The sequence below is a fragment of the Aquila chrysaetos genome, chromosome 23 (assembly GCF_900496995.4).
Source record: "Aquila chrysaetos chrysaetos chromosome 23, bAquChr1.4, whole genome shotgun sequence".
In the NCBI taxonomy this organism is placed as follows: Eukaryota; Metazoa; Chordata; class Aves; order Accipitriformes; family Accipitridae; genus Aquila; species Aquila chrysaetos.
This window is the reverse complement of record NC_044026.1, coordinates 2,342,785-2,358,869: the sequence shown is the minus strand read 5'-3', so window position 1 is coordinate 2,358,869 and position 16,085 is coordinate 2,342,785. Positions and strand designations below refer to the sequence as shown.

General features: G+C 36.5%; 1 protein-coding gene across 5 annotated transcripts in view; it reads right to left on the bottom strand.

The window, feature by feature from the left end:
• Positions 1–16,085, bottom strand: part of ATP11A (ATPase phospholipid transporting 11A) — a 134,859-nt gene that overhangs the window by 29,373 nt on the left and 89,401 nt on the right. For all 5 annotated transcript variants that reach the window (XM_029999282.1, XM_029999283.2, XM_029999280.1 and 2 more), the window contains exons 9-19: positions 14,768–14,832; positions 13,081–13,162; positions 11,639–11,789; positions 10,214–10,411; positions 7,127–7,300; positions 5,560–5,723; positions 5,189–5,260; positions 3,382–3,455; positions 3,065–3,168; positions 1,114–1,295; positions 180–431 (exon numbers count right to left, since the gene is read on the bottom strand). In XM_029999282.1, the coding sequence (XP_029855142.1) occupies positions 180–431; positions 1,114–1,295; positions 3,065–3,168; positions 3,382–3,455; positions 5,189–5,260; positions 5,560–5,723; positions 7,127–7,300; positions 10,214–10,411; positions 11,639–11,789; positions 13,081–13,162; positions 14,768–14,832 (1,518 nt within the window). The remainder of the gene's footprint in view (positions 1–179; positions 432–1,113; positions 1,296–3,064; positions 3,169–3,381; positions 3,456–5,188; positions 5,261–5,559; positions 5,724–7,126; positions 7,301–10,213; positions 10,412–11,638; positions 11,790–13,080; positions 13,163–14,767; positions 14,833–16,085) is intronic.

Here is a 16,085-nt window from a genome sequence, read left to right as displayed (position 1 = left end):
GTGAAAATTTAAACTTATGGGGAACAAACATACTTAATTGCCTTACAGTAATTCACACTTTAACAACAGAAACTGAAACATAGTATGTTGCTGCTCTTAAGGTAATCAATCAATCATTTAATTGTTTATGAAATGCACAGAAGACCATTCCTGGCTTGAAAATTCAACTTTTTCCTTACCCTGAGAAAGTATCCCTGGTTAAGCTGCCATTATGTCTTAGGACAGTTTTGCTTAGGTCAAAAAGCACATCGTGTAAACTCTGTTCCTCAATTTTCTTTGTGGTTAGCTCAAGTATTTGTGTATTTCTCCGGAAGAGTTTACAAGCATAGCAAGTAGCTGCAGCAGTCTCCATTTTGTCTCCTGTCAGAACCCAAACTTTAATTCCAGCTTTCTGGAGTGCTTCAATAGTGTCAGCAGCCTTTTCTTGTAGTCTGTGGAAGTCAATTGACAACATACATTTGATAGATTGCTTGAGAGGTCCTTACTGAAAGGTTTCCATAACCAGATAAAAAATTTCAATAAAAGTTACCTTGAGGAAAATTCTTAAATCTGATGTGAATCTAAAAATGTTTATGGGAGTAGTACATTATAAATAATTAGTTTTGACACTTTCAAAGTGCTCAAAGGCTCACCTTTCATTTATATAGCCTAAAAGACAAGATGCTTCATTCCCCAGACAAGTACTTCAATTAAAACATTTTCAGTGCTTTCAGCTAATGTCATCAAACAGTGAAGTACTGCTGAGTTATTAAAGTTACCTCCCAGTTTTAACAGACAATTTTTGAAATTTTTTAAGACCTAAAGATTCTTCCTTCATTTACTCAGTATCCTTTTTGTAGTTCTTTCCTCCAAAACTTTTCCCTACAATTTGTTCCATAAGGTATTACATAAACTGCATGTAAATGGCTTGAATATACTGATTTTTTTTTTTAACTTAACTATTGTTACTAGCTTACTAAATTATAAAGTTATCATGTGTAACTTTAGTAAGCTAAGGGTATGGAATTGATTCAAATACAGTTTTTTTCAAATAGATCTCTAATCCAGAATAAAAGATACAAGAGAGTCTCCAACTACTTTGGTAACATCACTAAACATAAGAAACGTACTAACCGATCTTCAACAGCTGTAGCACCAAGTAAAATAAAATCTCTTTCTATCTTCTCATACACTTCTGCCAGTTTCTTTTCCCGGTCCTGGAGGGCCAACTTTGCGTTCTGAAGCAGCTTCTGCGCATTACTATATTCTTCCGCTGTAAGCTTTTTATATGCAACACACAACGTTCGCAGTCCCTCCTAAAGAATGCAATCAGAAGAAACAAAATTTCTCTTGGAAAACTCTTCTTAGACTTCTTGCTGGTGTTTATGCTGGAATATTTGAAAAATTGGAATGATCTTACTATTAACGCGAAGAGTCACACTACCCACTTCTATAGTGAAGTGAGTATAGTATAGACTAGCAAAGTACAGTATAGACTAGAATGTGGGTCAGCTTGATTCTGTGCTGCCCTGGAAGCAGTTACAACCCGAGGGACAAACCTCAATCCTCCAGAAGAGAAACAGCTCAGCGACCCAACTGGATGTATAAGATTACCAGGGAAAGGAGAGTCAAGGTAAAGGTTTCCTTCACCACGAGTATAATTAGGCAGGATGAGTCAGAATAAATAACAATAATATAAATAGTAGCTCTGCAGAGTCTGATTTTGATGCTGTGTTGCAGCAGAGACAGGGACAAAATATCACAGAGAGTGTTGAAAGTGAAAATCCAACTGTGCCATTTCAGTCAAGTGAAAACTAGAATTTAGCTGTGGGTGTTTCTGACTGGATCAGACTTTTGGACTGTGTGATGAGTAAGAAACAGGGCACATAAACTGTGTAAGGCAGGACAAAGCTGCTGCAACACAGAAGGGAAGTTTTGCCACCTCAAATATATTGCCTCTCACAAAAACATTTAACTGGCACTTAATCTTCATAAACTTTAATCCAGCGGGTCTTTGTATAGTTACTTATTACCAACCCAAGAAGGAGAACTATTTAAAAGCTCCCTGACTCTTGGTATTGATAAGGGTAGGTGCCAGGTGGCTGCCTGTATCTTCTTTCAGAAGGTTCTGTATGGAGGAGCCAGCCCTACTTCCAATTGTCCAGGATGAAAAAATAGCTGTTGGTGTGGATTTCTCTCTTGACAGGCATTGGATGGATATGATATGTAAACACTCCTTTTGGTTTCATTAGCCTCCTTCAGTTGTAATTATCAGACAGCTGTTTCACATAGTAAAGCTTAGCAAAGCACTTTGGTAAAGACTTTTGAAGTTTCCCCTTCAAAACAAAAGCAGATAACACTGTAGGTATTTTTTCACATACCTGTAATACTTTGTTTTCAGTTTGAGTACTGGATGCCAGCAAATTTTATCCTATTTATAAGACTGGCAGTCATACTCCATTGCAATGGGTTCTGCATATTTTTGGACACAGCAAAATTCAGTATTTTACAACTCCAAATACTATCTTTTAGGTAAAACCAAGTTCTGAATTTCTTTTAAAGGTCATCAGGCAGTTCATAGCTCATTTTTAGCAAGTAAAAATATAAACATGATCACTGCACTGTTTCCCCATAAGAAATGCATTTGTTGCTACACTGTGCTCTAATGGATTTTCTCTTTTAAGAGCTTTAAAGCAATCAAAGGCGGCAAATCACAATTGCTAAGGCTGGGGTCTGAAAGCAGGGATGAGATTTTTGTGAAATTTTTCACTTTTCTTTCATTCAAAAGTTAATTCAAACCACCACAGTGCCATACTAAAAAGCTAATTGATGACCTCTGGTATAACATACAGTTGTGCATGCACCCATATCTCACCACAACTGGCATTTGGAAGATGAGATGGAGGACAGACTCAGACAAGGGAGTAACACAGACTGCTACCCATACAGCCTGTGTGCACTTTGGCATACAATAGACTCGGTGCCTGGGAAGACAAATCTGTTACCAGATTAAGCAGGAGGTCAGAATGCTTTTTTTTTTTTGACACTGATATCACATGAACAGATCAATACAATGGAATCTTACCACTGCGTTGCGTTCAACTCTGGATCGTACTTGGTCAATTTTGCCTTCTTTGACTCTAGGAAATATGGAAGAATCTGCTCCCTTACAAAACAGAAATATATCACCTAAAAAGAGACAGTATAAGGAATTCAAAATGGCCAAATATATCTTTCTTTAAAAAAACATCCGAATTACTAAGTCTTCAGAAAGATTTCTTCGAACTTTTTAATAACATTTGCACTCATGCTGGTACCTGGTCCCCTTTTTTATAAAGAAAGGCACACAGACTGTGATTAATGCTTAAACATCTAAGAAGAAACAGAATGTGACAGCCCTACCTGTTGAAGATTTAACAATTACGCTCATTCGCCGTCTCACAGAATCAAAACTCAAAACCTCTAATAATTCAAACCTGAAAAAGAAACAGAAACAGAATATTTTTTAAACAACTCTGCTTTTCCAGATCCCTAAACTGGTTATTACAACTTCAAACCTATCAATTACAACATGACTGCTAACATGGAAAATTATGTTGAGTACTATGGAATATGGAACTAGTACAGAATGAAACAGCAGGTTACAAATAATAAATAGCTGAGGCTCTTGGCTCCTAATTACTTAAAACAGAATTTGTCTGCATGATATTCATAAGTATCTTTGGATGCCTAGTCAATGTAACTTATTTAAGACTAGAAACCTTGCAGTAGAGCACTGTACTGCTTCCAAAGTAAATTCCTACCTATAATACCTAGGCATAGCCTTAGAACTTGAAATGCATAGATGTTTACACAGAAGTCATTATTTAATATTTTTCTAATTTTGAATATTCCTATCTCCCAAAAGTGCCCACCCAATTTCATGAATCTTGCTCAAGTGTGAACTGACAAGTTATTCAAGTGAAAAAACATTTCTTTTTACTAGTTTTATATTTACCATTGATTTTATGATTTGATTTTATCCCATGTTCCTTCCCTCTCTAGGAGGAAAAATGAACACAAGCTCCTGTTGTACTGTTTCTGTGTAATTCATCAGTTTAGATACTTTTATCATTTACTCTCTTACTTATTTCCTTTTATTTAACAGAGCCCCCCTTTTTCCAGCACAAACATAAGCATCCCAATCATTAATCCCAATCTCTTCAGTTCACCTCTGTTAATATTTTCCTTGTAAAACAGATCTGCTTATTTAATTAGATCATTCAGTTCTAAGTCCTTACAACAGCCTGGGATTCAAATCTGTGCAAGGCCACAGTGTTCATTTCATTGAAATTTACAACAGATTCTAACTAGGAGCTGGATCGGGCCTATGTCTACGAACTGTGATGCATTTTGGAAAAAAATTCCTAAAAGATTATAGTGTTTTCATAAATCATCAAATTATATTGACTCCAGTTCTTATGAGTTGAGCCACAAAAGTCTGAAGTAACCTTCAGGAAAAATCCTCCACATTCCCCTAAAAGGGGGAAAAATAACAGCAGAGTTCCTATATTTGTGTCCAAGAGTCCCTGTGTAGTTAGCAGAGCACACATGCAGGAAGACACAGATATACAATATCCTTAACCAGCACACAGCTATAGAAGTGTAAGGCAACATTTTCAAAAGTATGTAGATCCCATTAAACAGCTCCACTACTTAAATGTTATCGAAAATTTTACTCAAATTATGGTCTACAAAATTTATTCTACATGTCAAAGGAAAATGACAAAAACCAGTACCTGTTTTAAATTTTCTTTGAACCAGCTATAAAAATTTATTCTATAGATATTACCTTCCTGTAAATTATAAGGATTATTTGTGAAGAACAAATGGGGTACATACTGTTTTCTGTTAAGAAAATATTATTTACAATATAACAAAGGAAAAATACCCACAGTCCCAAAAATTATTAGGAACTATTAGATTAGGTCATGAACCCCACACCACACCTTTGTTGTTATATTAATATTTCATATTGCATATACTTTCAAACTAACAGACTAAGTGAAAATATAGAACTTATAAATATTAGCACATCATTTATTTTTCTACTAAAATGTACCATTTCTGACTTTTCTGAATTAAAAATTAATGTACAGAGAAAGAATGATTTATTAAACACATCAGGAAAAACTCATCAGTCTATTTTGTTATATTTTTAACCACTCACTTCTCTATGTTATTTTCCCGATTTAAGATCTCCATAAAATTGTCCTTCAGCCTTAGATAGGTGTAACCAAGTCTGTAAAATGAAACACACATCAAGAGAATGAATACAACAATTATGTAATTATCCAGTTTAAGCATGTTGTAAGGATTTAAGACTAAGCTTATCTTCTGGAAAAAAACAAACAAACAACAAAAAAACCCAAACTGTTTATTTGATTTATAAATATGAATAATCATAACTGTATGTTAAGAAAATCATCAGCTCTAGATGATTTAGTGTTTCTTATTATGATTTTTGTGCTGAAAACAATTTTGAACTTCAGTGATTAGATCTCTAGATTAAAAAAGTGTAATACCTGATTACACACATACCTCTGTATTCCCTCAACTAAAGCAACTTCATCAGGTGATGATGAAATATATATACAAGATCTTCTTGAGAGCTGGTTTTTCTTCAATCCATCTACACTGTCATCATCTTTTACCTGAACAGTGTGGCAAAGACAAAGAGCTCGAAAAAATAGTTCCTCTCTCTCCTAAAAAATAAAAGGAATGGTTGTCATTATGTGTGATCACTTTCAAGTATTTCTTTGAAAACTTTTCTTTTGGAAGGTTAGCAATGTCACTGATTACTACCATTTATTATGGGATAAAGGCAGTGTCACAGGTCACCTGCCCCACTCTTTCCCAGTGGTAACCACACAACTGCTCAACAGCTGCCAGTGCTACTAGCATTGCCACGCAAGTCAAGCTGCTGATGCCCCAAAAAAGCGTGCATCTTTTGCCTCCTCTGAACGCCTAGATGTGGTTAAAGGTGGTTTTTTTCCTTTACTTTTGCTTAAACTTTAACAACCTGTATTAAATACTAGTCAAGGTACAATTTTAGGAGTTCTGAGTCCCTAAAGAGGGACACAGCACCTGGAGCACAAGTGTTAACAGGCTTTACAGATTTCAATTACTCACGCAGCTTGAACACCTCTCAGAGCTATGTAAAATAAAAGGAGCATGGACACTGTGGCAGCTGGAGCCAAGAACTTCTACAAAGTTTCAGATGGTTTGGTAATGACAGCTTCTGACACCAGAAAGAGATTTCTATTTCATGGATACTTGGCTGTGTTCTACCTGTATCTTTGTTTCTGAATCATATTCTTCTGTGCTGTTCAATACAAACTGTGCCATTATAATTCCAAGATAAAAACACAGTGTACCTTGGGACCACATTCTGAAGGCCATGGGTGAGAGCTATAGGGCTGTTGAATTACACCAATATATTTTAAGAGGCCTTGTTTTGCCATAGTGAAGGGTATGGTCAAAGTATGAGATTGTATTGATGCACTTAAAAATATATTGTCCTTTGGCCGTGATTATCCTGCCCATTTACACACCCTGCTCATCAGTTGACATGTGAAGTCTCCTTAACTTTCAACTTTGCTTCACGCAGCAAGAAAGCCACAGCACATACATGCTGTGTGTAGCACATTTCAGATGTGGCTATATTAAGTCACATTTAAAAGTAATTGAATTTGATCATAAACCATTTTCCGGCTGCATCTTCACTCAGTGATGACTAAGTAAGTGTTTGTATTGAGCACTCATTTTCCCCCTTAAGGAGTTTCCTGTCTTGTCTTCCCTATTGTAGCTAACGTTAAATGGAAACCAGCTATTATGTTTCTTCAGCTATTAACCAGAAAAAGTTCTGTATTTTGGGGAGTTTATTTAATTCAGTTTTACAGCTGCAGTAAATTGGGAAACTTTGTATTAAGCCCTTAAATCTTACTCTAAACTAGGAAAGGACAATGTCTATGTTGTGATGCATTTCATGGAGTTATCTACTTTGATTAGTGAAGTTCAAGGATATTTCTAATATTGCCTTCATCAGCACAGTTCAATTTTCATGTTTCATTGTAAAACAAGAAGAACCTAGAAAGAGTCATCACACCTTTCCACTTCCTCCTGGAGAAGAATCAATCATATCAATGCCTGTACAGTCGTGGAGAATTTGGCCATTGCAGATAACATGTGGTACATAAACGTGCCCTTCAATGCAACATTCTACGAATTCCATGTTGTTCTCAGTTAACGTTCCTGTTTTATCTGTGAAGACATACTCAATCTGCAAATGAGCACAAATTAAAAACAGCAGGAATATGAACAGAGATTTTCCAAGGTCTCTTAACAAAACTGAGACTATTACTGGGTTACACCTTCCTTTAAAGATCCTTATGCAGGCTCTTTCAGAAAAGGAAGAGAATAATTTCTTTTGGGAGTCATCTTTCGCGCTAAGGTGGGACCCGAAAAATTTTATCATACCAGAGTATCAGGAAAGCTGTCTTTTGCCTCATAACACATAAAAATAATGTGTTTAACCTACTTTCACTCTTCTCTCAAGTTTCTTTTTGGTTTTTAATGTCTTTCTTGCTGCAAGACAGATATTTATGGCAACAAAATGCACACAAGTTCCATTTCCCAGGGATCATTATTTAATGCACATGCTTGGATTTGGATCGGTTACTGTCAGAATGGTCTTTAGGGTATTATCACATTTCCCCACTACAATTACGTTAGTTTAAATGAGGATTCTGGACTAATGGTCATATACAGTTATACACATGGGCACTGTTATTGCCCTGGCAACATTCCTTTTGTCTAAATATTGAATTTTTCATTAATTTTATCTTCTACAATGAGCCCCAGCATGTAAGGATAACAACATCAAAAACAATACCAAAACCTGAACTACAAACCAGAACAGCCAGATGGGCACAAGCTCAATTTTGGATATTGGATATAGATATTGTATACAGATTGCAAGTATATATTTGATAAACTGAGAGCATTATGTAAGGTTAGGAATTAAGCACTGGAAGTAAGGCAATTATTTAGCATTCGTCAGATTGTTTAACAAACTTCAAAGTTTATCAAGTGCATCAAACAAAATAAAAAAACAAAACAAAACAGATTTTTGCTCTCAGTCATAAGAGAAGTTATTAAATATGTGAACTTTCCTCCTAGACTGACTTTTCTAATATTCATTCATCTGAAAAGGCAAGTTTCCAAATTTTCCAGTGGTTTGCTATCTGTGGACACAACACCCGTATTCAACTCTTTTTCAAAGTGGGCAGGATTTATATTGATTTCTTTCATCTCAACTCCTCCATTCAGTTTTGTAATACATTTATACAAGATACAAAATGCTATCAAGCAAAGGTCTTTTATTCATTCAGTGTGCTGCTTTGGGATCAATACGCGTTACATGAAAAAAGGAATAAAGTGTGTATATCGCTATGACAGTGTTTGCTACCACCACAAATAAGGATTTGCAATCAAAGCCTTCGTTAGAAATACAATGTATAGTATCTTTCAAAAAATGTAGAAGCAAAATTTAATTCATTGGATTGATACTAATAATGCCAAGTACTGATGAGGGTCCCATTCTAGGGATGACACAAATTTAGTAGTAGTAAGTTATTTTTCATAGCAGAATCACAGAACGGTTGAAGTTGGAGGGCACCTCCGGAGGTCATCTGGTCCACCCACTCTGCTCAAGCAGGGCCACCAAGAACTGGCTGCCCAGGACCACGTCCAGACAGGTTTTGGTTATCTCTAAGGATGGGGACTCCACAGTCTGCCTGGGCAGCTCAGTCACCATGACAGTAAAACAGTGTTTTCTGATGTTCCGACGGACCCTCCTGTTTCAGGCTGTGCCCCATTGCCTCTGGTCCTGCCACTGGACACCCCTGAAAACAGCCTGGCTCCATCCTCTTTGCACCCTCCCTTCAGGTAGTTATATACATTGATAAGATCCTCCCTGAACCTGCCCTTCTCCAGGCCGGACAGTCCCAGCTCTCTCAGCCTGTCCTCACGTGAGGGATGCTCCCTTCGCCATCTTTGTGGCCCTTCACTGGACTCCCTCCAGTATGCCATGTCTCTTGTACTGGGGAGCCCAGAACTGGACACAGTACTCCAGGTGGGCCTCACCGGTGCAGAGTAGAGAAGGATCACCTCCCTTGACCCGCTGGCAACGCTCTGTCTGGTGCAGACATACCATTCGCCGCCTTTGCCATAAGGGCACGTTGCTGCCTCACGTTCAACTTGGTGTCCGGCAGGACCCCCACGTCCTTTTCTGCCAAGCCGCTTTCCAGCTGGGTGGCCCCCAGGCTACACTGTGCCTCGTCATCCAGATCACTAGCGATCAGGACTGGACCCAGTATCGACCCCTGGTGTACACCACTAGTTACTGGCCTCCAACGAGACTTCGCGCTGCTGACCAGCACCCTCTGGGCCTGGACGTTCAGCCAGTTTTCAACCCACCTCACTGCTCATCCAGCCCGTAATCCATCTGTTTCTCTACGAGGATGTCATGGGAGACAGTGCCGACTGCCTCCTATAATAATAAAATATTTGGTACCACCTTTTATCCAAATAGATATGTCCCCCTAAAAGCTTAATTACTAGTTTGGCTGTACAAAACCAAGGAAATACACCATCTTATTTATTTGAAAACCTATGAAAACATTTTTAATTCATAGAGATTCTAAATATTTTCTCAAAAAATATTCGCGCTTATCTGTGTCAAGGTGACAATTTTCTTAACACAGAATACTAAAGATAGAATTTCTTCTGGAAAATGAGAGTGACAATCAATCATTTTACTGCCTGAAACACGTATCTGGAGATTTGGTGTCAGTCTAACCAGACAAAAAAGGTTTTTTTTTCCATCTGACTTTTACTCTAAGGAAATCAGATGCTTATATAACATCCCTCTATAGTCAATGGAGAGAAATCATTACCTTCTTAAAGCATTTATCCTTTACTAATACAGTAATATGAATTGATTTCCACTGACTGGCTGAGAAAGCAGAATTTTTGATTCTGAAAATTGACGATCTCAAATCTTATTTTTAAAATTAATCAGCACTAAAGAAAATGCACACTAAGTTGCAAAACAAAAAAGTTGAAGTGACAATTTTAAAATAAAAAATTATGATAGAAACAGTTGAAAAATTCATCATTCGATGAAATTTACCTGTCCCAGCTCTTCATTGAGGTCAGAAGTATTCACCAGTGGTCCTTCACCCGTGTCCTCATCAAACATTTCCTCATCCCATGTAAGGAAATAAGAACCAAGAAATTTTTGCATTTCCACAGTGACATACATGGATACAGGAATAATGTAGTTGAAAAGAACCATGAATGCAAGGAAGTCTGTAAAAGCTCGAAGAAACTGCCAAAGAAACAAGATGAAAATATTGATTTTTCACATACCATCAAAAACCGAAAGATGACTACATGCATTGGCAAGTTATTTTTTCCTAATAACTTTCAAACAGTAAGCAACACCTTTCACAGCTCACAGTTCAGCACAGGATGTATACCTTCATGATGTATAACATAACAACTAATTTGGTATGAAGAAAAAAGCTTTTTTGTTTTAACTTAGTATTTTTCTTTACAGACATACAGGTGTAGAATAAAGTTACACATCATTGTTGTAAAGTTCTAGAGCAATTAATGAGAGTGATTACATATGAATGGTAAACACCTGTATGAGAACACAGAATACCATAAAATGTACATTCATAAATTACCAGAATACCATAAAACTACAGTAACTCATTCAAGGATTACCAAATTACATAACTTTCAGACAGTATTTCATTAATAAATAAAGGTTCCCCTTTCTTCTCTCAATACAAGCAGAATGTGTGCACATAACCTGGCTCCATTTTTTGACTGGTGGAGACCGGTTGGAGGTATAGTCAACCTGCTGAGCAGGTTGAGAGAGTGTTACTGGTGGTAATGAGAAACCTGTAACATGCCTGGCTAGCGTGTGCTCATCATGCATTTAGGATAAAGAAGGAAGTTCTCCCCTAGTCCGACTGGAAGGATTTAGTGAAATATTATTATGGTTTCTGTAGTGCTGGGTTCAGTTCATTACTTTGGATGATCTGGGTATCCATTCTGGACTATGTCCTTGCTCCCGTAACAACATGGGACACCGGCAACTCTGTTGCTGGTCTCTAGTGCTCATGACAGAGTTACAGGGCTATACGAAACTAAGCTTTTGAGGGGTATTTTTACAGAGATTCTGACAGCAGATTATTTTGAACGTCTGTTATATGATTGCCAATAGTTGTGAGATTCTTTTCAGTCCTATGTTTCTCTGCAAGAGGTCAGTTCTTTAGTAATCCACACCAATGACAGGAAACTCCAAAACACTTTCATGAGGCTTTTTATACTAAACCAGGCATTTCCTCCTCAGTTACATTCACACATACAACTTAAGTGCAAAAATTTAATATACAAGCTTTCTACAAATATATTGTCACCACTGCTAGCAAAAAAAAAAAAGCAACAACTTATGACCGGTAAGCAAGCTGTATATGCTTTTCAGTAGGATGCTTATAAATGAAGGGTTTAGTGAAACTTTTTTGTTATTTTATTTCCATACCAGATTTCTTTTCCTTTCTGGCTCTGTTTTCTGATTATACCATGGCTCATCACGAAATGGTTCACTCTGCCAGACATACTTCAGGACAGTATTTATTAGTGCTTTACTGATGAGAATACAGAGGTATACAATAAGGAATACATTCATTGATCTAAAAAAAAAAAAAAGGGGCAAAATAAAAATTCCATTAGCATATAAACTACAGAGTTTATTAAAAAAACATTAGACTTCTGCTTCAGCCTAACATTTGCTGCAAGTCTAACAATGCTATGATGTAAAATAACTTCTCTACAGTGTTTTCCCAATGAAGAAAAAATATTATTGAGGACCATTATTATTGAGGACCATTTTCTAGTTCAAATGTTAACTGCTATAATCGTTTCCAAAATGACCGTGACATATTACCAAACCTAGGATATTAGTGAAAACAATAGCATAGAAAGAATCGTAACAGAATAACTAGGCTTGTATCTGAAGAACTTTTTATGCCATTTCCCTGAACCAATATAAAAACACTTACATAAGTACTATAGAAATATAAATCTATCAAGAACATTTTGCAATGTAGCTGTAATGGTTTAACTTTTTCTAGACAGATCTAAAAAAAAGAAAGAGCAAGAACACTCAACATTTAAAATTATATTTTCATTAATGATGGGCATGAACTAAAAGCCACGGGGTACACATCAATAACAATAGAAAGAGACACATCATCATTGCTCAGTCACTGCGTAAGAGGAGGGCTGTCAGCTGGTCAGTACATCTTGCCTTAATCAATGACATAATTTTTTTTTTTTTCCACAAGGTTGGACACCTTACTCAGATCTGACGATTTCAGATAGCAGAGGAGGACTAGAAAATAATCCACTCTATTTTAAAAAAAGTAAGCAACCAATGTCAGCTCATCCCTTGAGGATAGCAATGTCTTCCTTTCCCAATATATATGCCTATACGGAGCTTTCAATTTTAGCTACATCATGGAAAACCTGCCCCAGACAGGCCTTGTGTTACTGCAGTTGATCCAAAGTGAAGTGCATCAAAATAGTAATTTTTTACTGAATTCAAGACTTACTTGCAGTGAAAAGGGAAGTTAGAAAATTGAAGCACATAATCATGGAAAACTGTCAGTAGGTGTACACAAACCAGTGAAAGAAAAGTGTTCCGGAACAGCAAAACACATCATATTTTCAAAAGGTAAGCATTACATTAAGGCAGCACTTTTTTAAACATTTAATAATAATTCAATATTGAGAATCTCATTTATATGGCATTATATGACTCGTCTTACAAGTAAAAAATGATACACAAAAATACCTCTTTTTTAATTTAAATCAATGAAACATACGCTTTTCTTAAAAAAACAAAACCAAAAAACAATCCCCTTTTATTCACCATTCAAACATGCAGTTTTCCACCCCCAAAATAAATATTAGAAATTTTACTTTTCTACAGCAGATCGCTTCTGTGATTTTGCCTGGTAATTTAATGCCATCTTAGTCTCCATGCCAGTGTAGATAGCAACACCTGAAATTAGACAACTTATTTTACTAACGATTGCACGGTACAATAACTTAATGAAAGCACAATTCACCAGATTATTATAGTCTGTCATTTCTTTAATTCTGTGTAGTCTGAAGAAAAAGAACAAAGATTTCGATGATACCCAGAAGCTAGAAATGGCTTTAATATCTTGGTTCTTAGAGGGAAATTTTAAACAGGATTTACATCCCATTCCAGACTCAGAGTTCCCAATTACTAACATGTTGGTATGTACCAAAGCCAAACCAAGGCTGGGTTTTGAATAAATCTCCTTGCATTTTAAGTTCTGGTTTTGGCTTTAATATTAGAATCTAAGTCATACATTGAGAAAGCAAATCTAGATAGGGCTAAACTGCAGTATACATCCAAGAAGAAAAGGCAGTCATCAATTTTGCTTGCTTCGGGAAAATTTAATAATTCATGAAAAGAGTGATCTTTTGATATTACCAATTTCCTGTTGATAACACAGATTGAGAGACTAAACTTCAGAAGATTAAATACAACAACAAAAAGAAGGTGTAAACAAGAAGATGGATTTAAAGCACTTATCAAACCAGCACACCTGTACATCGCTAGAATAAAATAATTTAGGATATGCATTATGCTGGGGTAATGGCAAACACTGTATGTGTTAGGCAGACTAGAAAAAACCACTCGTATTAGGAACATCTCTGCCCAATACACAAGTTAACAGAAATATTAAAACCATCCTCTGAAGTTTACAGAAATACTTACTACAAGCTAATTATATTAGTTCATCTATTTTAGATTACAATTAAAAGCAAAGAGAGCAAGTTTAAATTAATATATACTTATATAAGAAAAAGTTGCAAGATTTTGACATTTTAGGCTCAGTAGTTCATAGCTATCTACAATCTTCTTTCTTGGGAGTACAGAAGTTGTATATGATAGAAGATGACTTGGATCCTTGTCCCTTTTGTCACCAGCAAAGAGTGGCTGGTTACAAGGGAACTACGACTCCCACCAGGCTTTCTTGAAGAATTTCCAAAAAAACATATCTTAGTCTGTGCTTCCTATTTCTGCTAACATATTCAAAATTTTCCATGGAACAAAGACAATTCATACACACAAAATACACTGGCTAGCAGAAAGTCTCATTTCTCATTGTGATCAGGAACTGTTTAAGTGTGTGATTTTTGGTCTTTTTTTTTTTTTTTTTTTTATCAGCCATATTTATATCTGGTTGGGGTATGATTTTTTTGTTTGTTTGTTTTGACAAATGAGCAAGACAGATTTAAAATTTTTCAACAGGCTCATTAACTGCTTTGGGACAACAACATTAATACACAGTGCTTGTTCAAAAGCCATATATTTACATGAAGTTGAGTCATCTTCACTAATCTTTGAAGACTAAACTAAAAAATCCCTCTCCCAAAAATCTCTATAGATGGTGTACATCATTAATAGTTACTTTACTGCACTTATAGCAACAGTAAACCTCATTAAAAAGTTGTAAATCAAGTTATTAAATAGAAATCATATGCTCAGTAGTAACTGTAGGGTTGTAACCCTGTTTGACATTTGCTTATTACTTCAGAGTCCATTTAAATAATCAATAGAAATACTTACCAAAGATTTTTTCTGTATTCTTTAAAGTGGCTCCTCTAAGAAGCAGATTTTCGGATCCTAATGGCCTGCAAAAGATAAGCATTACAAAATATAAAAAATATTTAGGGAGAAACAGCAGACCTTAGCGGAAGCCACATAAAACAGGAAATTAGTTTTACTCAAGTATTTTTATTTTGTGTACCAAAATTACTAGGCAGTATTTAAAGCTTTTAAGTGCAAATTAAAAAAATAGAGATGCCTAAAAGCAAGCTCGTAATTTCACAATTCAAGTCTTAAACCAAATGCATCTAAAAATCACATATGTGGGTACCTAAATAAAGACTCACCATCCTAATTGTAAGATGCTTATTTTTAAAAACACTGATTCAAGTCTTTTTTAGGCTTATATAAACTATAGGGTCTTGCATAGTAGAATTACTTACTACAAACAATACGATCTTTCATTTTAAGTGGCATACAAGGTATTGTTTGATACTTGCTGTGTACATTTCAAAGCATAAAGATGAATATAGGTAAAATAATTTATTGAGATAGTAGGATCCTCAGGAAAGGATGCCTCCTCCCTGGAAGTAGGCAGCTGTCACTAGAACACGTGGCCAATGCTCTCCCTGACCCTCTTCCCTGAGGGACCCCAGGAAGAATAGACCAGGACTGCTGAGAGATGGTCACTCTGGATGGAATAGACCAGGACTGCTGAGAGATGGTCACTCTGGATGGTGACAGAGATTTTTGCCCTGCTTTGCAGTTATACAGGTGTTTCCTGAGGAAGCTATGACAATGACACACTCAGCAGCTGGATTTCCCCTCCTCTTTGCTTACCGAAATATAAAATTATGTATCTACAGACACATCAAGGTTAGGAAGGCACTTAGCCAGAATGGAGTAACTTCCCACATGCTGGGGTCTAGGATATCACCCAAGTGAGAATTCTTTCCCTCCTACTGCTTTGCCTCTTTGTGGCAAGGACCTGAACAAAATCAGGTACAGCAAGTCTCTTCCTTGCTGGTAGACAGAAGATCCTAGGCAGAAAAGACAGGAAGACTCGTGCCTCTTTTGTACTGCTTCATTTTTCTTCTCCATTTGCTGGACAAGGAACATCCTGGGCTACAGACTGCTCCTTGAGCAGAATGCACCGCACTCACTTCAGGATGAAACTTAGTGGCACAGGAGACAGACCCTTCTAGGTGCCAGACCCAGGGTAACAGATCGCCGACTCCTACACCACGTACAAAATGCACTTCCCTGAATGCTGCCTGTGTTCGGGAAGGCAACATTGTGGACATTTTAGACAAATGTACAAATCCCCTTAGTGAAACTA